Raw genomic sequence first — 22,845 nt, 5'->3', positions numbered from 1 at the left:
AAGGCGCGGGCACCAGTATGGCCCTGGAGATTTGTCCAAATGAGTTCACGGAAACAACGGTGCTGCTTTTGGATTAAATCAGTGACGCTGGCCTGCATGGCTGAGCCCCTTCCTTCAATTGAAGGCTACAGCGACTAACAAGCCACAACTCGGGCCGTTAGAGCAGCGGCCAATTTGGCACCACAGCTCCGTCCGTCAGTAGCAATGATTTTGTGGAGGTGAGGAGAGGTTAGTTGGTGTTCTTTTGTTATTTTGTTTTCTTTAGGCCAAAGAAAACAGGACCATAATTACACACTTGAAATCAGACTGCATGCAACTGAACGCACTTTTTCACTCTGTCATGCGTTTGTGTTTCACTTGCAATGTATACTGGGTTTCAAAGGACAGACAAGGATGATTTTTATGTGTAGTTGTCATTTTGAGAACGTATTTTCTAGATGTTTGAGCTCAGATTTTGCATGTATTTAAGCATAAGCTTAATTTATGCACGAGTAGTCCCACTGAAATTAATACTGCGGAAAACTGAGCATATGGGTAAGACAGGGTGGGATTTTTAAGCTAATTAGCTGCGGCTGTACTCCCAAAAAGTAACTATGAAATGGCACACTGAGATCCCACAGTTTAAAAGCCCTTAAAGGTTAAGATAAATGAATCCATTTTGGAAGCTCATAACAGGACCTGAAAAGTCAGCTTAGGTTCTGTAACCAAGATTTTTGTCATAAAACCTAAACTAAGGAGAAATTTCTTTCCTTTGAGAAGAAACTTCTTTACTGTGAGGGTGACAGTGCTGGAGCAGGCTGCCCACATTGGCAGAACCAGTCACAGCTAATGCAGCAAAAAAGGACATGGGGTTGGTTTTGTTTCCAAACAAACAACATATTATTAGTGTCAGTAAATACATTTTCTGGTTCAGTCCAAGTCATCATTTTGGATTTTCATCAGACTTCAGTAACCTTAACAGCTGACTCTATCATGTTGGTAGGACTGTTCCCTGGGCAAATGGTGGTTGGCTTGGTTGGGTGACGGGAGTTCGGTTGTTTGAGGGTTTTACTGGGGGCAGGAGGGGCAAACAGAACTAATGGTGCTACTGGTTCAACTCGTGTTGTCTCAGAAAAAAGAACAGCTCAATATAATGTTGCTAAAATAAGGTCCTGGTGTTGTTCTCCAGGAAATATTCCATCCCTTCCTGGAAAACTTAGTTGAGAGGCAAGTGTCACGTGTCAAGTGCAACAGTGATGATTATTAAAGCTTGCATATAATTTCAATGTTCTGAACTAAACCACAGGCCAACATCCCAGTTTGTAAAGAACCTTATAAATAAGAAAAATCTGCCTTAACAGAGCTGGCCTGTCCTATTTGCAATACAGATTATATAACATAATGGATGCTAAAATCTCGTAGTTTGTCCCCATGCACTCACACTTCTCATTATAAGATCTTAATTAAAAACAATAACGAAGCCAAAAAACCCACCAAAGCACAACTAAGGATCAGCAAAACAGAGATGAAAAAGATGCAAGAGTCTGAAGTTCGTGCAAATACATAAGCCACGACTTTCATGATGTAGCTCTAACGGGGCACTTCAAATGTTTATACAAGAGATTTTTGTCTTTCCTTTTGACTGTCGCTATTTATTTAAGTAAACATACAATTCCACAGACTTACCGCTGAAACAAATCGTGTTGTAAACAACATTTCAACTCTTGTTTTGCAAATGTTTTACATTTCTGGAGGACAACTCAATGCACTATGCCCAGAAACCAAACGCAGTGTTCAAAGAATCTCTCTTACCTGATCTCGGTTGTTAATGTGGGAGTACGGCAGCTCGCCCGTCATAAGTTCATATAATACTATTCCATAGGAGTAGACATCTGACTGGAAACTAAACGGGTTACTGTCCTGCATCCGAATCACTTCTGGTGCCTGGAAGAGGAAAAAAAGAAACAAATTATAAGCAATATTAATAGAATTTAAAGACAGAAAGGACAAGAGAAGGGGAAAATATTTGGGAAGCAGAGAGAGTGAGCACAACCAAAAATGAGTGCACAAAGGACAACTCAAACCTTCCATGAGCTGTACCTGAGGCTCTGGAAAAGTTCAGGCAGTGCTACTGTACATTTCATTAAAAAAAATAAATACAATTATAAGTTAACAAAAAAGCAACATTTTAATTCAACAAACATCTTACCATTAGCAAAATAATTACTCTGATTCACGGTATTTATTGGCTTCTGTTGCATCTCACGTACAGCTCAGTCTGAGCCTCTCCCCATCGGTTCGTAAACAAGTATTGATATTAAAGGGGAAAAATACAAAATTCTAATACAGGCTTAATCTCTTGTAAAGCTGATACCAAAACACTTACATGAAATGTGGAAGCCAAATACAAACCAGCATATATTGAAGATGGGGGAAGAAATGCAAGAACATCCTTGCATCTTTGCAAAGCAAAGCAAAATTATGAAGCTGAAGAATTCCAAAGAAGCAACATTGAATGAACTAATAAAATATAAACCATCAAAATATCTTTCCTGTTGACCGAAATATTTTTTCCCTCTCAGAATTAAGGAGCAAAGTACTAGTTAGAGTACAACAACAAAAACTCAGAGAGGATATCAACCTCCACGGAAACAGAATGAACCTCCGCTTCTCCGTAATGACAACTCAGCAAAGATGGCCTAGAAACGATTACAGTGAGAAAAACTGCAAAGAGCAAAAATGCCGGGGTTTTTCTAAGGTGTGTTTCATGTTTCCACACACACCGTTAGGTAAGGTGGGTTTAAACCCGTTAGGGGAAGCTGTAAAAAGCCTTGGCTTGTAGTTTCTGGTTTGTAACTTTGTTTCAGGTGACTTGTGTATTTTATAGGTCACAAACAAACCTTGGCAAAGCATCCCGATGTTCCTAACCAACACCTTCTGGCTTTTCTCAAAATACAAATACCTCCAGTGAAGGCTGCAAGACTAGTAATAATGAATGATTTCTGACAAGGAAAACCTGTTTCCAGTAACACTTGGAGGTCATTCAGTGATATTTATCAGAAGATTCAAAATGTACTAATACATTCAGCACATCATTTTCATCTGGTTCCGCTCCCCTGAAGTACACACATCAAATGTTGTGTGTGCTGCCCCGGGAGCTGGAAAATATTGGTGCTCAGTGCCCGTGCTGAATGTAAATCAACTGCACAGCACGAGCAAAAATGGGTCGAGTGAAACTTCAACAAAGTATTTCCTTTGAGCGCCAAATAAGACATTCTTGCATCACTTTAATGATGTGGTAACAGGCACTGCTCCACTTTTTCCATTTACTTTATTGAAGCCCCACACTGCAAAGTTCCTAACTAGATTTTCTTCAGGTGATTTTTTCATGGGAATATTGTGGAGCTGCCTTGCAAGTTCTGGCAGAAGTGAACCCTCAAGCAACTGCTGGGAATGTCCTCCGGGACAAGGAGGTGGCAGGAAGAGAACGCGGGGCGGCGGTCTGAGGGCAGTGCTGTTCGCTCACCATCCATAGGATCGAGCCGGTCGGCTGCTCCACCTGCTGAGATCCGCTCCACCTCGACTTCACTGTCGCCAGCCCAAAGTCTCCTATTTTCACTGTGAGGCCTTCATGAAGAAATATATCTAAATGTTCGTTAAGGAAATTCTGTAGAAAGCTTGAGTAAACAACTCGGAAATATCTGACACAATCACAAGAGAGGTTAGGTTATCACAAATCCAAGCCAGCTATCCAAGAATAATGCTGATTTGTTTTTTTAAACCAGCTATGAGATGTGTGTTGAACAGAAGAAAAGTAATTTTATGGCATCCATATTTACAGAGTTAACATTTAAGACTAAACAGGATGTGCCCCCATCCAGAGACCTGGACAGGCTGGAGAGCTGGGCAGGGGAAAAATGTAATGAAATAGAACAAGGGCAAGTGTAGAGTCTGGAATGTGGGCAGGAACAACCCCAGGTTCCAGTATAAGTTGGGGAATGAGCTGTTGGAGAGCAGCGTAGGGGAAAGGGAGCTGGGGGTCCTGGGGACAGCAGGGTGACCATGAGCCAGCACTGGGCCCTTGTGGCCAGGAAGCCAATGGTACCTGGGGTGGGTTAGAAGGGGGTGGTCAGTAGGTCAGAGAGGTTCTCCTGCCCCTCTGCTCTGCCCTGGGGAGACCACACCTGGAATATTGTGCCCAGTTGTGGCCCCTCAGCTCCAGAAGGACAGGGAACTGCTGGAGAGAGTCCAGCGCAGCCACCAAGATGCTGAAGGGAGTGGAGCATCTCCCGTGTGAGGAAAGGCTGAGGGAGCTGGGGCTCTGGAGCTGGAGAAGAGGAGACTGAGGGGGGACTCATTCCTGGGGATCAATATGGAAAGGGGCAGTGTCAGGAGGATGGAGCCAGGCTCTTCTCAGAGACAACCAGTGACAGGACAAGGGGCAATGGGTGCAAACTGGAACACAGGAGGTTCCACTGAAATTTGAGAAGAAACTTGTTCCTGGTGAGGGTGGCAGAGCCTGGCCCAGGCTGCCCAGGGAGGTTGTGGAGTCTCCTTCTCTGCAGACATTCAAACCCGCCTGGACACCTTCCTGTGGAACCTCAGCTGGGTGTTCCTGCTCCATGGGGGGATTGCACTGGATGAGCTTTACAGGTCCCTTCCAGTCCCTGACATTCTGGGATTCTGTGATTCTGTGAAGAACAGATGTTTTATTATTATTGATGCATTTATCTTCATGGTGAGTTAGGACAGAAATCAACCATGTTAATTAACATCCATGACTGCAGGTACGTAAATAACTGGTGTCAAGAGACACGTGGGGAAACAGCGTAGAATTCCTCACAACTCAAAAAGAAAGAAAACTAAGTCAAAACAATTACAAACAGAAACAAATATCACAATAAAATCTGTTTCCATTAAGTTCTCTGGCAGATCTCCTGAGATTTAGCTAGGATTTAATTATTTCAACTGGAAACACAAACGTCTGTGCTAATTCTAATCTATCTACTTAAGTGATTCGTGTGTTCAGATTGATAGGTAACACTTTCTTTGTTGGGCATATTGTAAGATATTTTACAATTTCATTTAAGAATGTTTGAAGTTGAAAAAGATGATTCAGAAATATAAACATGACAGACTCCCTTCTCGTTTCTGTGTCAGGTGAAGAGTTCATTTATTCACAAAAGCGGTTGTAATTACGAGGAACCACAAACTCCTGACATCCTATACACTAAAACTCTTCCTTTTCTAGCTTAACTGAAAAAGGGAATCCCCTTACATTATGAACTACTGGGTTTGGTGTGGATTTTATGATGACATTTGCAAAACACTCCGTGCACATTTTATGGAAGAAGTTACAATTCACGCTTGTAGCTCTATGGATGCTCTGGGCAATTTCAAAAACAGGCATTTGCAAAGGCCAAAGACAGCAGTTCGCAACATTTTAACTCCATATGCATTAATAAATCTCTGTTTTTCCTAGAAATATAGTGGTAAAAGGTTGTCTTTTCTTGAGTTGAAAGTAAGATTTTTGGCTTCATTTCTGCCAGTCATGTGAAGGTGTTTGACATTTATTAAAAATATATAAGAAACAGTAACATAGAGCCCGTGTGTGCTCACACATCACTCAGCACGCGCACGCATGCATCTTCTGTCAAGTAAAGAGTGCGGCTTCTCACCAGGATAACAGAGAATGACAGAAGCACATTTTCAGTAAACAAAGACACTCTTGGAGCACAACTGTTGCACATCCTTTTTCATCTTTATCACAATGCACATATGTTCTCTGAAAGTCTTTGCTAAAAACTAACTTCTTACTCATAGGAACGACTCATATACACTTGAAACGGCTACTTCAACTACACAAAAACCTCCATATTAACAAATGGGTCTCACACGTAACGAAGTATGCTGAAGTTAGGAAAGGATACTATTGGATTTCATGTCTCTGTGGATGATGTTCTTTGCATGTAAATAGCTGTGAAAGTAAAAGAAGATCACTGTTATGAAGGGTGTTCATAGAAACAGAGCCTTGCAATTTACTGATAGCAGTGCAAAAAATACACCTCAAAAAGAGAAAGAGCAGCATCAGAGCTGGGGAACTGCATCATGCTCTAAAAAACTGGTGCTGTACTCATATACCTGAAGTTCATATGCTATGCTAAGGTTTACATTTTACGAACTGCTTTATTTTGCAGTCACAATGTATATTCCTTGTTTTCTGGGCGGATGACTGGAAACCTGGGTCCTGATCTACAAAGTGGGTGAGCACTGAGAGCACCAGCATCTTCTGTGCTGTCAACATTGTAACATGTTCTGAAAAGCAGTGAGGTGGTTCCTGGATCAAGTGGGACACCTGGAGAAAGGTTCCAAAGCACAACAGTTGTAGGAGAGGAATAACCATCCTCCCATTTCCCCAGAGCACCGTGAGTATGAATGAGTGTTTGCCAAACACTACAGTGTTAGGAGGAAAAAAAGTCAGAAGTTAATTCTGTGTTTAGAAGAGGATCTCACCTAGAGCATTACAGTAAGACCTCCAGCTACAAAAGAGCAGAAAATGTCCAGTGACTATTAGTTTAACATGAACTAAAGCAAGAATCCATGGAAAAAGAAACACCAAATGAAAGTAAGAATGTATACAACAGCGCTGAATTAAGGCTGCACCAACACACTTGGTGTATTTTTGACCCGTTTTTCACCCAGTAACTCCACATGAGTTTGGGGAGGAGAAGGGAAACACCTTCCCAAGAAGGAAAGCATCCACAATCGCGTCTCCTACTCACTCCATGCCCTGTGCCGTCTGCCGAGCGATGTCGATGAGCTGGAACATCTGGAACTTGGTCTCCTGCACGTGCAGGTGTTTATACAAACTGCTTCCTTCGCACCACTGCGTGACGATGGCCAGGTTGTCTTTAGTCATGTAGCCCATGAAGAGCAAAATATTAACATGCCGAGTCTTCCTAATAGAAAGCAGAAGAGAGAGAAATTAGTATCTTAACAAAAAAAAGTGTTCAAGTTCTTTTAGTCAAGGTTCAAGGAACATATTTCAACTTCTGAGTCCAAAAACACGTTTACTGCAAAATTTTTGCTAAGTGGGTGTGATTGTAAAGTTTGCCTTTAAAAATAATAATCATATGCCACAGTTGCCGATTTATTATTTGTAAATAAAATCAGCCAATTTTCTGCTTTTTAGTTACAATAGTCCCTTTTAGTTCCAAAGAAGTTTTTTAAAATCGACCCTCAAGAAAAAGGTGTCATGAAAATTCAAGTGTTTTGAAATTAGTGGCCAACACTTGCACTTGCAAGTGGTATTAGATAAAGTTATTGAATAACAGAAATTGCCCTGGAAGCTGTGAAAGAGTGACAGCTTTAGATAGAAGCCTGAATCCCAACAGGGAAATAAAGGGTCGTCATGAATTGTGAGGAATTAACAGCTGGGAGGATAGTTGTGATGTACTCAAACCACTTCCGTTACAGGATTAATATTACAGATAGTTAATTGGACGCTACAGAAGCAGTATTTGAAAGTAAAAAATATATGTAGATCAGAGCACACATTTAAAAAAACAAAGAAAAAAGGAATTATGCTGCAATTCTAAAAAGTACAGTTCAAGTGTTCTGTCCAGTGGTGAAAATTACGGCAGAATTGGTTAATCCTCACCTTTCATTGTATGTCAAACAGGACCTGAACAATTACGGTTGTTAGCAGTATTTATCTGAAGAGGTGACTTTCAGAAAGAGTGAAGAAGCACAGGGACCTATGTCTGTACGTGCTCTTCCTCTTCCATACAGAAGCACTTCCTTCCATCACTTTGCCTGCCTGTGTGTCCAGGGAGTTTGATGGACTTTGTAGTGGAGCTGTTCTGGAGGAGCTAAAACAGGCACCAATGTCCCTGGACTCTTACAGGTTGGGGTAAAACGTAAGACTTTGTAAACCAAATTGGACCTTAATGGAGATTCAGAATTTGCATACTTTTCAGTAGGTTTCTTCCATGGAAGAAATATACTTTGACTGCTGTCATCAGCAGGTATGTGGTTTCTCAGCTCCTTTACCTTTATTGGGGACTCTTCACAAAGGGAGGTGGCTCTTTCAAATCAGAGAGAGAACTTCCCTGGCAGCCAGGATGGAGGCCAGTAAGGACTAAGCACCACCGCAAGACTTTCCACAGAGAGTACAGCTTGCATCTTTACCCTGACACAAAGAGCATCATGTACAGGAAGAAAACAAAAACACCTCTTCCCTTCTAAAAAATGTGACGGAATCCCTTACAACAGATGTGAATGGACCCGCATGATAGAAGACACTCTACTGCACATACTTCTTAAAAAAAAGGTGAGGGAATGCCCTGAAGTACAACAATATTTACAAGTATCACTATATGCACTGGTTTTACTCTTTTTCTCCAGAGAGCTGCTTTTTCTGTCTATCAAACATGGGATACTGAGCAAGATGGCTTAAAGGAGGGGGAGCAGCGGTGCCCTGGAATAACAGAACTTAGCGACAAAACTCCCAACTCACCTTAATACAGCCACTTCATTTCTGAAAGCCTGGAACTGTTCCGGGGTTGGATCGACAACCTTTAGTATCTTCACTGCTACATCCCCTGAAAATACATTTACCGTAAAAGTTACTAAAAACGCAGGTTTTTTTTTTTTTTTCAAAATAGCATTAATATACAGTATACTTGGAATTCCTACTTTGTGCACAGTTTGCCTCTACTAATTCATACATGGGTCAAGATTTTTCTGCAGATGTATAACTTTTCATACCATCAAGCAATTAATTTATCTGAACTTCACTCTAACGAACCTTCTATTTTTTTAACAGATATGGCTGGCTAGAATTCCATGTACGTTTTTTCCAGGATATGAATGACTAAAATCTCCACTAGTTATTGAAAATGGAGGCATTCTAGTGCAGCTGCATTCTCAGCACGTTATTTCAAGCGCACTCACATCAAAGTCTCTCCAAACAGTATCCAATTTCATCATTTCCCTTCTTCTATCCAGCTTCAGCACGCATATTAAATACACCTTTGTATTTTTATATAATTAAGTTTATATACTAAAGTTTACACATATATGTATGCACACACAGCCTTTTTAATATAAAGCTTATTAAAAAATAAACCTTTCTAGATTTAAATACTACTTTTTCAGGAACGGGAGAGATAAATCTGTCCAGGAATAGGAGAAAAACCATTAATGATACAACTGAGTTTAATATTTCAATAACAAATTCGGGGACTATAGAAAGCAGAAGATCTTATTGCTCTTTCAGCTGACACGTTATCAAATTTGACTTAAAAGCTTCATTTGAGTTGTTTTTAGTGTCAGCACTTGCTTTAAATTTCAGTATCTGTTGAAGGGCAATACAGAGAGGAATAAATGATGATCCTGTGCTATCTGTTTAGAGACTGTTTCCAGAGAATAAAGTTGTAAAAACCTTTACAGTGTACGTCTAGAAAACAGTAGAATAGATCTGATTCTAAAAAGGTACAATAGTGGAACCGTTCTAACAAAAGGAAAAGCACCAACAGCAAGACCCACTGACTTCTCCACGAATGAAGTAAACACCATGTTCATTTGAACTAACCGATGGACAGCACTTTAGAATTCAAGAGGGGGATCAATTTGCTCTGAGACTGTCACAGGAAGGAAAAAACAGCTCACGAAAACTGAAACTTCCACCTCAGTCCACATGCAGTAAAGAGATTTGAGTGATACTATACTCAAACTTATCCCAAGGTTTAAAGGGCTGCCGCCACTTCACATCACTTAAAAAATATCCCTAGAGTGAAAGATGGCTCTGCTACCACAATCACTAATTATTTTCTTCTTAATACGGTCTCTTTTTCAAGGTATATTTGAAAAATACGTTAGCATGTCTCCAGACATGCCAACAAAGTAGGAGAAGGATTTGGATTTGCAAACTGGTACTTGAAAGCTTCAGAACACCCTGAATGAACTCCAGGATCTCCCGCTGCAGTTACCAGGTGCTTAGTTTGCCACGTGATTTGAAGTCACAAAGACACACAAATATTGAACATATTATTATATGCGTGTATATTCTTCGTTTAACTTCAGTAAACGCAACATGCTTCCTATTTCATCCTCTAGCATCTTCATAAAGAGAACCATCTCGATTTGTAGCGTGCCTGGTGTTCTAGAACTTAGAGATCTCTTTGCTTGCAGAGCAGAACAGAGGATAATTGGTAGAAAAAGGGCATTTTCACCAGACCACCAAAACCACAGGCTTTGAAGCAGCCAGTTCCCACTGCAAATCCTGCTGATGTACAACGCCAGACCAACACCTGACGTGTATCGCTATGAGCTACACCAAGACAAGGCGAGGATGCGGCAGGTCAAACGATTTCAGATCGTTTTTCAATTATGATCCTTGCTCCACGGATGAAAAGATGTTTTTAACCTTACGCTGTTCTTACTGGATCAGGTGCCATACTTTTTTTAGGCTCGATGGCATTTCCTGAGCAGTTTTCTCTACAGAAACAAATACACAACAACACTTGGGTTTTTTCAGCAGCAACCTGAAGACAAATTGGCTTCCGCCACCCCCACCCCCAACCCCCTAGAACTGATTACCAGGGTCAAAAGGAAATGTGTTTATGACAGGTAGTCTTCCAACCCATTTAAACTGCCTTGCTTCTCTTTCCGCCTTTTAAATTTAGAAGCATGCTACAGGACACTACGGATCCACATGGGGTCTGTAACAGAAGTGGTGCAAAGGCGAAAATTAGTACTTAACCATCAGAGCAAGCTGGAAAAATATGGAAGTGCTGTTCAACGAGACACACACTCCTCAGAGCAAGACTTCTTTGTTTTAACTTTGGAAGACTAATCAGGGGAGCTTGTTGGGAGCCTACTATGGTGCAGAGTCTTCCACAGGTTAGCCCCAAAGGTTCATTGCAAGCAGCTCTTCGTAGCTGAGCATGGCAGGGAACCCTCTAACCTAACCTGGGATTTCTACATAAGCTTGCAGCAACCTGCCCACTTCAATTCATTTCCTTCAGCTTCACCAAGACGTTTTTATTGCTGCATTTGCGCTATTAGAATAGGTTACTACAAAAAAAAGTCTGCAGCTTCACTCATTTGTGCATTGTGAGCTCCCAGTTCCTTAAATTCCAAAAAGAAAGGACTTGCAAGAAATAGAAATCCTTTAAAACCACACCGCGAATGATGGTGTAATTTAACTTTGAATTTCCTGAAAATCAGGACAACTATAAACAGTTATCACAAGTAAGAGATTGAATCTTATCAATATCAAGTTGGGTGACAGCCACACAGCTGAAGGTTCTTCCTAAATATGTAGCTCAATGTATTTCCTGTTTAGCGCAGGAAGAACCAAAGTTCCTGATACACAAAGAATATTTATTAACATAAAATTCAAGTATATCGACAAGGAATTCACCTTTATTACCCTTAGGGAAATCTTATTTTTTCTTTTTCCTTAGAAAAACACAACTGTAAAAATAATGTATGCGTTTTCCCTTCCCTGCCATCCTGGGTATAAGTGTGCTAATTAAACCACAGAGGTATTTAAAAAGAAAGATAAATGTAATTTAACATCAGGCTGTGAAATTTCCCAGCTGATTCTGCTAATTGCATCCTGCTAATAGAAAGTAAAACCTTTTCAGAAAACAAGCTGCTGTAGAACACGGTAACAAAGAAAACAACATTTGCTCCAATATAACAAACACGTAAGATGGGAGATTGGGATTTTGACACCTCTTCTTTGCCTTAATTCCCCCACTGCTAATATCAGGAAATTAGTATTTCTCACCTAGTGCCTTTGGTGGTAGATAAGGACACGGCACCATTACAAGGATTTTACCTTTTCCTGGCTTGCCGTCCTACAGCATCAACATTTTGAGAAGACACTAACAATGGGCAAGACCTTACCATGCCATTTGCCTTTGTAAACCGTTCCGAAGGAACCCGACCCTATTCTGGTGGAGAGCATGACTTCGCTTGCTTCGATTTCCCAGTAATAACTGGAATCTCTCTGTCCACGAGGCCTCTGGAACAAAAATGGATATGGTTTTACCCCAATTTAATCACATATATTATATATATACAAGAATGAAAGAGCTTCCTTCGTACAAATTCAGGGTGCACCGAAACCTTGAGGGTTTTGTCCTGCATTATGGACTTCTGTTTTTCTCCTCAATTTGTCAGAGGTGGTGGGTTTTGTTACCCCCCCCCCCCAAAAAAAAAAGAGTACATTAGATCTTAAGAGGAACAAATATTTTATCATCAACTGTTTAAAGACTTACTGACTTTTACAAAATTACAATACTAAAATTCAGGAATTCATTTGCATACTTAGAAGGAATAAACCAAAAAGGTGAGAGCAGAATTCTCATATGTTTAAGTGGTTAACAACCGTGACGCACGGCAATAGTGCTACCTTTCCCAAATTAGTCAGAATTATATCGTTACTACATGCACACAGTGCAGGGAAATCCAAGATTACCATCATCTTGTACTGGGTTTTGTGTATAGAAATTTATCCCAATACACCACTATCCCAGCCTAGTTTAATATATACATAAAAATACATTAAAAAAATATGACCATACTTACAATTTTGTTTTTTTCTTGTGTATTGGATCCAGGGGCTCTCTCTCTTTGGGCTGGGACCGGGGTTTTGGGCTGAGACCAGCCAGTGGGGCTCATATTGTTAGGACTTCCAGACAGAGCAGAGGGTGAAGCTTAAATATCAAAAGAAATAATAATTTAAAAAAAATTAACAACTAGAAAATAAACACAAAATAATATTATATATTATTTCATTTTTGAAAACCATACCTGATTCACTATGGCTTCGAATTGCATCCTAAAACAGAGGAGACAGATAAAGTTAATAAATATATGAAAGCGTATAAAGGAACAAGCAGGAATAGCATTGAAATAGTTCCTGACAGTTTTGGTCAAGTGTGCTACAGTATTGACCAACCCCCTCCAAAAGATGACAGCTTGGTTATTTTCTAGTTACGAGAATCCTATATGCTAAAAACCATGCAATTTGTGAATACTTACAAAACATTACAAATATTCACAGCATATTAAATGGTATTACTACCAAAAAAAAAAAAAAGATAATAAAAAGAAAAGACATGGAACAAGATGAAACACTAGAAATAGTGTCTGCATTCCCACCGCTGGAGTTTTGTACATGCCTGTGTATCAGATGTGAACACAGCTCCTGTATCTCTAGAGTACACGTTCTCAAAAAGGTTTTGGCTTACAAGCAGGAAACTTTTTAAAGCCCCTAAAATACCCCAAGTCAAAGTACATTTTTTGAAATATCTCTACTGTACTATTTCAACCCCCCAAAACAGGCTACAACTAGTGGCCTAATGCAAACACGGCTAATTTCCCCAGCATTTTTCCATGGATTAAAGTGTGATGTTCGTACACGGTTCACTAGTTGGCACAGTGCGACAACTCTCACCTCATGCCACAGGCACGTTACGACACAATTCTACAGCCATGCACAAGATCAACTAAGCTCTGACAAACAGGACTCCACGGCTTTTCTCACCTGCTACGTATTATCCCAAAGTACATACAGGAAAGGTAAAATATCCAGGTACTGTGTAAGTACAAAGCAAGAACATGCACTACAGAAATGTTAAACACTGTCAAAGTTAATAGAAGGCAATTCAAACTTTTGAACTAGTTAGTAGCATCATAAATGTAAGATTTCATAGGAGGACAGAACAGGCCTACATTCCACCAGTTTTCAAATTAACTCAGATTATCCTTAGTAGAGAGTCATTTATAAAATACACGGTTTTAGCTAGCTAGTTGTATTCTCCCAGGTTTGACTCTATACCCCGTGTTCTTGCAGAGAAACTCTACGGCTGAGTGGATTAAAATGTGCATTCACTGCCCATGAAGAACTCTTGCAAGTTACTACTTTTGTCCGTTTGGAGGACAATACAAATCTCTAAGAACCTGAATTAATAATGAGTGATGTGTTTGTACATCAGTCTGAGAATGTAACTGCTTTCAAGTAAGCTGGCAAAGGATGATTAAATCATTTAAAATTTTTCTCATACTTACGTATATATAATTCTTACTTAAGAAAAAAGTATTTTTGAACTTCAGTCCTGATGTATTTTCTTTTTTGCTTACAAATCCTCCAGCAAATGAACCAAAACTGGTGTTCTTTGGAGTTGTTCTTACAACATAAATAATACCATACACAGTGCTGTCACCTTTACTTCAATGTGAAATAAAAGCAGCACATCATGTTCTTAATCTAAGGGGTTTGTAGAGCTCTATTCCACAAAATAGTTCCAGAGCCAAAACAGCCACACAATAGGTGTGTATGAGAGGGTTTTACTTTAAAAACTGTGTGATCAAATGCATCTCTAATCCAAGACTATAGAAATTCATGCCAAATTTAACAGCAGTGTGGATTCACCCAGCTAAACTAAAAATGAAGCTCTTCTATCAATTTGCTTCTTCCAATTAGCGTCCTCAATATTTAAGTATAAACATGCTATGAAGGTTTTCATCAAATCAGCTCCAGATTAAACATTTCATGTGAATGCTGCCATGGCTTGCAAGTTACAGCAATCCTGTTAATCACAAGAAAACAAAAGGCACCAAGAAAATACCTACTCTTCCCCTCAAACAAAATCGTCTGCACCAGGAACTGGGAGAAGCATTCAGGCTGTTATTCTAGGCCAACACGGTAAGAGATAAAAGAACAGAGGAAGTATAAAAAAAATAGATATTAAATGTTAGGATAAATGAAAGAAAAAGTAACCTAATTTGTTTGCTATATGATAATTAAGTGCAGTAAAACTTTGAAGGAAGTATTGCTGTTGAAATGCAAAAGTCAGTAGCACCCATCCTTTGCTAAACACTTTATAAAGGTGATCTGCCTCACGTCATATTGGAAGGTCTCTACTACCAGATTTTGTGGTGTGAGATTTTTTTTGAACATTTTTTAAAGCTATTGCCTGTAAGATATGACAGCTCTTTTTCTTCAGTCCCCATGATATTATGAAGAGCCAGAATAGAAAGCATTTCTGTCTTTACTGCTGTGCATGAAGGATCAAGCAAGCAACGTCAATGAAAAGGCTCGTCATGCTACAAAGTTCAATAATTCATCCTCTCTTTCTTGAGCGCTTCATTATTTTTCATGCCATAAAAGAAGGTCAGACAGGCTTCTGACGCAGTAAAAAAGGCTGTAAGCCTAAGAAACTCAAAGAGAAAGGTGACGTATGTTTCCCCATAAAACCCAGCTGACACAAAGCTTCAAACCATAAAAGCTTCATGGGGCTGCTGGGCACTTCTCTTCAGTTCCACCAAAGGCCCAGAGAACTTCTCGGGCATTTTCAGAGGCTTCACGTTTCATGTAAGCTTATAAACTACCAGCTGAAGATGGAAGTAAACTCGATAGTCAAAGGGTTCTGCTTAGCCCAAAGAGTTTTTAAACCATTACAGAGAAAACAAACAAACAAAATTAAAATAAACCAAAAAAAGAAGAAAAAACCCAAACCCACCACACCATAGTGCTCTCTCTAAAGCCCGGCAGTTCTTTCTGCAAGCCTTTCCTTCACACCACTCCCTTATTTTGCTAAGGTTATCAGAAAACAAACAAAAACCCCCACTTTAGGCCTGAGTTCAAAGAGTTGTCTCTCACTACTGCCAGTCTAAGGTAGGGAAAAAAAATAAGAAGGTGCTTGAAAGGAAGTAACAGCAGAAATATTCTCGGATACAGATGGTTTTAGCTCACAAGCTCAGAATTGCTGTTCATTCTGTACAGGGGTAACACAAAACCTATTGCCAGTAAGCTTTGAGTAATCCAAAAACTACCTCCAGATTAGCAGTACCCGAAGTCTGACTTAAATAAACACCAGCCCCTCCAACAAATGTGGATTTGTAAGTTTAAAAGAACATTTTTAGACATGCCTAGTAAGTCTTTCTTCAGCAAAAATGAGCTTATATTCTTTTCAGATCTGCAAAACTTGATAGTTAAGCTCCCCCACATGTTTACAGACACCAAGAACCTATCTAGAGCTTCAGCAAAGTCGACAGGTTGCAAGAATGAGTTATAACTTTCTATGCAAATCTGTCCCCTATATTCTTCATCATTCAGCCAGCTGAGGCAAACAGCAAGTAAATGACAGAAAGCAAAGAAGAAAAACCAACCAATGACTATTAAGTAGCCAGTCCCACTTTTAATTTAACTTTACGCTATTCCCTCCCTCCCCACATTACCTCGATTATCCGGTTGTCTACAGGCATCGTAGTGCTGACCATGTGGACATTTGGTGTGGACGTAGATCGCTGTCTTTGGGAAAGGGAGCCCTCGGAGGAAGGGTTTGATGTGTTGAATGTGAAGGCATGAGGTGTGGAATACCTGTGCTGGGAACTGAGAAGGAAAGAGAGAGAAAGGGAAAGTTAGGGATTTTTTTTCCTCCTCTGGCAGTTGAAAAATATTCTGCAATGTAACTTGTTCAAAAGCAATTCAGACGTAACTCCAAAGAGAAAAAGTCGGGACTTACATGCTAACTAGACTGTTGAGTCAGCTGAATCATTACCAGTTTAACTTGGGAAATAAATTTCAAAACTTCAAGTATGATCTTACCAGTTCACACACTCATTGAGTGTGTTTAATGCAAGTCTGTTTCTGCCATTACAAAATTCACCTCAATTCTCATCAAACCACATTTAATATACCGATAAAATCCTGGCTCTGCTGGATCAATTTAGGTCTGTGAAATGTAAACAAACCGACCATTTCAAGCCTGTGATGCAGAGCTTAAAAGCTGCTTTCACTGCTAAGCCCTGAATTTGTAAAGGTTTGCAAGACTGTTCAATGGGTGGCACAGAACAGCCAGCAAGGAAGTCATGAAACCCAATACCAGTTAAAAGGAGGCCAACCCTAAAATCCAATTCAACAAGGACTTATAAATCACAGCCAAGGCCACTCAAACCCTATTTATCCCAAATCACACAAGCATCTTAACTGCAATCAGCCCACCTTAACAAAAAACTTGGAAAAACCTGTCAAGTTAATGCGTCATTGTTCAACCATACTGGAAATAAGAGGGCAAAGAGAACATAAGGTCAATTCCTGACGCAGTTCCCACTAAAATCAATCAATCAATAGATACATAGAACCATTTGCAAGTCAGCTACATGCTCTGTGCCTCACTCCTCAATAGGCCAAGATTTTTCACAGGGATGCAGAAAAACCAAAAGATGGCCTGCCCTCCTCAACCTCTTGAGTTTCAAGGAAGAGAATATAGGCATGAATGCGGCTCAGAAAACAGGCCCCTTTGAAAGTAAAGCCATTTTTATTCCAGCATTTAAAACTACAGGAGTGTTCTCTTTAGGTCACAGAATTTTCTTTAAGAAGAACATGTTTTCAGTTTCCACTGTTCTCTCTTTAAACTCTTACCTGTCATCATAACATTAGAACATTACTTTAGTTTCTGTATGCAAGTCATGCAAAACAAGTTATGAACCCTTACAAGTACACTACCTGATCAGACAAAATTCACAAAAATACCAAAGGGAGCCTTGAATTTTCTTAAGCAGGTAAATAAAGGTCTCCAGAAAACCTTTAATACCCTCCCTTCAAATCTTAAGACTAAGAATAAAAAATATAAAATCCCAAATAAAACTTTTGCTTGAATCTGAGAACAAGAAAGGACACTACATATTATAGGTGATGAGGTGGTGTTGCCTTCTTGCACATTTATCCCAACCTTTGATATGATTGTTTTATTTCTGACAAGTTGGGGTAGTTTTGTTTTTGTTTGTTGATTTTTTTTCTTTTGACTTGTTTTTTCTTTGTTTAAACAACTGTATTTCCCAAAGTAGAAATGACAGGAAATACCAGCTTACCTAACAGGTATCCGGGAGACAGACTCCCGCATCCGTCTCATTGTCAAGGGAGGTAGTGCAGGGACACCACTGTCACTGATATTTGAATTTGGGAACAATCTGAAATATCAACAAAAACAATTACAAATTCAACTGCTACACTACCTCCTGTACAATGCTCTTGAAAGCTGAAAATTGAAAGGGCTGTTTCTTTTCAGCATAATTACCTTCATGAATGCATTCCTATCTTTACATAATCATTTTCCTCTGTGTATGATACAACTAAAAACTTCAGACTCCCAAAGAAAATTCCCACGAGTTCTCTCTAAACTTAAGATACAAATCTTTTTACATCAGACTTCAGATTTTCCTCAGAGTATTTGAGACCAGATTTTTAAAGCTCTATTAAAGCCAGGTAAGCACCAAGTGGCACTAGACACCCTACACTCTAATGACTCATCGGTATAAGAAAATGTGTAACTGTACAACCCAGTTTAGTTATAAAAACATACAATCACTACATAAGACACGTAAGATCAATTATAGGTTTTAACACTTCTACATAAAAGGACTACTCCTAACATAATGATTTTCAACTTTTTCTAATCAATATTAGAAAAGCCTTAGCCTTTATCAGTATTCTCACCCTTCCATGCATTGCCAACACGGCGACGAATTTGTGGTAGTTCTAAACACTCACACATCCAACAGCTAAAACACAACTAAATCGTGACCTGTCTTCCTTCTAACAAAAGTGTTATACGAGAAGAATTACTGTGCCTTCCCACATTGAAGCAGAGGGCATTATAGCACCTGCCTGCTCATTCACGATCTCTGTTTGCTTGTCCCAGAATACTAAAATGTTCAGCAAGAACAAAATGCATTTAATGGAAGTGGCCTTCACCTGGGAACAGACAATCTTTGCTGGCTGTTTTATGAAATCAACACACACATTCCGTATATTGATGAGAGTGACAACACTTCCCAACAATACACATTTAGCTCTAATCACAAGAGATTAAAAAAAGATGTTCGTCTGTCACAAAGAATCACTGCTGCTATTGAAAAGGAACAGTCCTTACAAGAGTTGCCTGATATTGCTCCAGTCGACACACATGGTTGGAACTTTGGTGCTGCAGTGTTCGTGGAATTTATAACCGCATGTCTGACACCGAAACCCATTTAGCAGGAACTTCTGACAGATGTCACAGAAAGCAAGCTTTAGAAACGTCTTCCGAGCCTAGAAAACACATGACATTATTAATCCAAGCAACTAGCTTCTCTTTACTAGCTCAAGTGAACATCTCCAGAGCCTGACATAAAGAAATACCAGGTTAAAATTGTATCAGTGCCCCCGAAGTGCTGCTGAACTTAAAACTACACTTCGCTATTCCTGCATATATTTCCAGTCTGGCTGGAAACCTGGAAAGCCGACAAACATTTAGGACTTTGTGCACCTGATTATTAGAAAGAAAGAAAAGGAAAAATGTTTTGTCAAATTCAAAAGCACTGTTTTCTGTTCAGTAAGGTGACAACAGTTGGGTGAGCCAAGAATTGGGGTTTTTGTTTGATTTTAGTATCATCAAAACTCAAGAAGGATCAGATTGTAAGAACTACCTCATTATTTTTATTAGCAAAAATGTTTGTTGTGTGTTTGAGTAACCAACACCCCTTACGCATGAAATAAATTCCTTAGTAAACGAAATAGTTCAAGGAATTTCCACTTCATTTAAATGGTATCTAACATTTTTTTACAGCTTCTCAAATACCGAAGAAAAGATTAAAATGAACCAAAGGGTTCACTCCTCCAGAACACATTGTGGAGGAACCTCAAAGTCTGAGCTTCTTCCAGATCTGGAGAAAAACACTTGTTTTCTGCTGACCGAATGCAGATAATTTTATTTCTGTTTTTCTAAAAATGTAAAGTAGAAGCAAAGCTATCGTCATGGTTTTTTTTTATATTAATCCTAACCCTTCTGATGGATATAAATGATAATCCCTTGCTTTTGTCACTTGGTACAATATATTTCTAGGACAAAATAGAGTGAGCAGGGGTGAAGGAATCAAATTATCACTTCTAAAATCCACCTGCTCTGTTTAGCAAGCCAAAAGGTAATTAATGCCTAAATCATTTTTTGACTGAATGTGTCAAAATCCAGCTGAGGAAAAGCTTACAAAATTGTGTGTGGTGAGCGGAACGTGATCAAGAAAGTCCACTTGCAGTTCCTCTCCAATCAAGGAGGCAGCATCTGTATTCCAATCCAAACGCACTTTTTTTCTGAAAAAGAGAGAAAATGGGAACAGCAACATTACTTAGGAGGTAAGAAGTCTGGTCCAATCAATGATCTATGTTTTGTGCGTTTTCTTGAGTAAACTGAAAACATACAAGAAAGTGTGGCTAACCTCCTCATAGTGAGCTACATTTCAGTGCCTTTCACTTACGTAATTACAAGCAACTTTGAAACCACAGCGATTCACCTCTTTTTCTGTTTATTTTTTAACATGTAAGTCATTTAGATACATAGATTATTTGAAGTAAGACACCTAGAAGCTGTAATGGAGTCACAGAAACACCCTGATAAACAAACCAGGAGAAATTATGAATGGCAGACTTAGTGACATGAAAGCCGTATTACGTGCTTCAACACTAAAGTTACTGGTGACCCCAGAATGGACTCAGTTACACGGACATGTAAACCCACAAATGGCTGCCTCATGACTGAAGCTTAAAAGAGCATTAAGCCCAAGCCTTACGAGGTGTGGAGTTAAATGTATTAACTCCATGAGATACCTTCACTCCCTCAGCTTGTAAAAGAATCATTTGGTATTTAATAGTAGCATCCCCGGTCCTACAAAAAATAAGGAAAATCTGAAGTGAGATTTCAATCCAAACATTGAAAAGTTGTAGAAGAATGTAGAGCCTTAAATCTAAGTGCACAGAGGAGATGTTCGTTTAAGCTGGCTAAGAATCACTAGCGCTGAAGTTTACCAACTACAAATTGTGAAGAGAAATGCACCTCAAATATGGAGGCGTATCACATCATTTCATCTTGAGTATGACAAAAACCTCTGTAAGGTCTACACGTGCTCGATTGTACTACTTAATTTTGAGCATTTTTAATACTTAGCTTTAAAACAATAAAATTTTTAATATTCAGGAAGCAACAAGACTGGGGAAGGGACTTGAACACAAGCCCTATGGGGAGAGGCTGAGGGAGCTGGGCTTTAGTCTGGAGAAGAGGAGGCTTAGAGGTGAGCTCAGCACTCTCTGTAACTACCTGAAGGGCAGTTCTAGCCAGGTGGGGATTGGGCTCTTCTCCCAGGCAGTCAGCAATAGGACAAGGGGGCATGGGCTTCAACTCTGCCAGGGGAAATTGAGGCTGGAGATTAGAAAGAAATCCTTTGCAGAGAGAGTGGTCAGCATTGGAATGGCTGCCCAGGGAGGTGCTGGACTCACCAGCCCTGGAGGTTTTTAAACTGAGAATGGACATGGCACTTAGTGCCACGATCTGGTCAATGGACTGGAGTTGGACCAAGGGTTGGACTGGATGATCTTTGAGGTCTTTTCCAATCCAGTCGATTCTGTGATTCTGTGAAGGAGTTAACCTAGAGGAGAGTAAAGAAGGCAACGCGGAAGCCTTTGCAACCAAACTGTCCTTTTAAAAGAAACTAGGCAGAGAGAGGAAGAAAGTATTATTGCCGTTAATCTAAACCCAAGATGTTTACATTCTCTAGTTGAAAGTTTCACATAAAACATCACAGGCTCTTACCCTTTTGGTTCTGTAAGAAGTCGAAAAACCGCACAGCATTCTGGCTGCAGACCTCTTACTTTAAGTGCCTTCATAAGACAGTCATGTAAGGTCATCCCATTCCGCACATTCACCTGTGGCCAAAGGAAAAAAATTAGTCAGTAATTGCAATTTTTTCTCTCTTTTTCTTTAGAAGTTCCAGTAAAAGTAAACAGCTGTTCCCTTTTGAAGTTAATAAGTAGGTAAATAAAAATTACTTGTGTGAAGTAACAACAGGCTGCTGTGTCTTCCGATTTAACCCACTGCCCAACCAATCAGGTAGGCGTGTTTTCTGCCATATACATTAACTATTTTGTACTTATGCAAAGGAAGCTTTGAAGTCGTTTTATAACTTTTTAATTTCTTCCAATTACTAAGTTTCTGTGAAACAGGATTTCATACAGCACTCACACAAGTAGGTAACTTGTAAAATAACAGAAACGGAGACAAATGAAGTTTACTTAGGTACAGAAAAAGGCTTAATTTAGGTTTCAGGGAACTTTGCTTGAGACTATTGTTAGTAAGCTCAGCTCCAAGACATCTAATAAAAGTGATCCCTCAAGTTTCACTTCAGCTTTAACCACCATGCTTCACTGTGCATGTCCAAGTGAAGAAAATGGTGACAGAAATGACTACATGTTTTATTTCATGCAGGCATCATTGCTTAGGTGAGCCAACTAGAGTCTTTTAATGTTAAATTTGTAAGAAAAGTATCTTGCTCATGTGTATTGGAAAAATACAGCACTGAGGTAAATATGGGTTCTCAAAATACAGATGTGTTGTTTTCAAAATATGTCCTCTAGAATTACCAAACTGATGACAACACACTTAACCACAATCAGACCTTTTGTGAAGCCTGGCATTTCTCTTGGCAGATCCACGTCCCAGTGTTAGCACTGGGAACAGCGTGACATTTCTTACAGAAGCTGATCTAGACTTACCACCGTGCGCTGCTTGTTGGGCAAGAAAACACGAATAGTGTTACTAGTTTTGGAAGTATCTGATATTTTGCCGTCATCAGATGCTCGGCGTTGATAACCAAACTGCTGGACGATAGTAGGTGAGATACAGTTTGGGCCATCAAAGACAGAATCCTTGAGTCCAAAACCATTACTGATAGTCTTCCAAGCTCCCTGAATGTGCTCCATTGACACGGTCTACGAAACAAAAATTGAGAGAGTCAGGGAAAATTACAATATCTTTC

General features: G+C 39.6%; 1 protein-coding gene across 14 annotated transcripts in view; it reads right to left on the bottom strand.

Annotated features, from left to right (window-relative positions):
* RAF1 (Raf-1 proto-oncogene, serine/threonine kinase) overlaps positions 1–22,845 on the bottom strand; it is a 78,379-nt gene that overhangs the window by 2,349 nt on the left and 53,185 nt on the right. For 11 of the 14 annotated variants that reach the window (XM_071813309.1, XM_071813311.1, XM_065845380.2 and 8 more), the window contains 15 exons: positions 22,583–22,798; positions 21,624–21,736; positions 20,029–20,131; positions 18,936–19,093; positions 17,875–17,973; positions 16,240–16,393; positions 14,632–14,691; positions 12,808–12,835; positions 12,583–12,710; positions 11,899–12,016; positions 8,498–8,582; positions 6,762–6,938; positions 5,910–5,956; positions 3,506–3,624; positions 1,792–1,923 (listed from right to left, as the gene is read on the bottom strand). In XM_071813309.1, coding sequence (XP_071669410.1) covers positions 1,792–1,923; positions 3,506–3,624; positions 5,910–5,956; positions 6,762–6,938; positions 8,498–8,582; positions 11,899–12,016; positions 12,583–12,710; positions 12,808–12,835; positions 14,632–14,691; positions 16,240–16,393; positions 17,875–17,973; positions 18,936–19,093; positions 20,029–20,131; positions 21,624–21,736; positions 22,583–22,798 — 1,737 coding nt within the window. The remainder of the gene's footprint in view (positions 1–1,791; positions 1,924–3,505; positions 3,625–5,909; positions 5,957–6,761; positions 6,939–8,497; positions 8,583–11,898; positions 12,017–12,582; positions 12,711–12,807; positions 12,836–14,631; positions 14,692–16,239; positions 16,394–17,874; positions 17,974–18,935; positions 19,094–20,028; positions 20,132–21,623; positions 21,737–22,582; positions 22,799–22,845) is intronic. The other 3 variants (XM_071813304.1, XM_071813303.1, XM_071813305.1) reach the window with 3 other exon arrangements.

Source organism: Patagioenas fasciata, chromosome 10 (genome assembly GCF_037038585.1).
Source record: "Patagioenas fasciata isolate bPatFas1 chromosome 10, bPatFas1.hap1, whole genome shotgun sequence".
Classification (NCBI taxonomy): Eukaryota; Metazoa; Chordata; class Aves; order Columbiformes; family Columbidae; genus Patagioenas; species Patagioenas fasciata.
The sequence above is the reverse complement of the archived record's forward strand: the minus strand, read 5'-3'. Positions and strand labels throughout refer to the sequence as shown.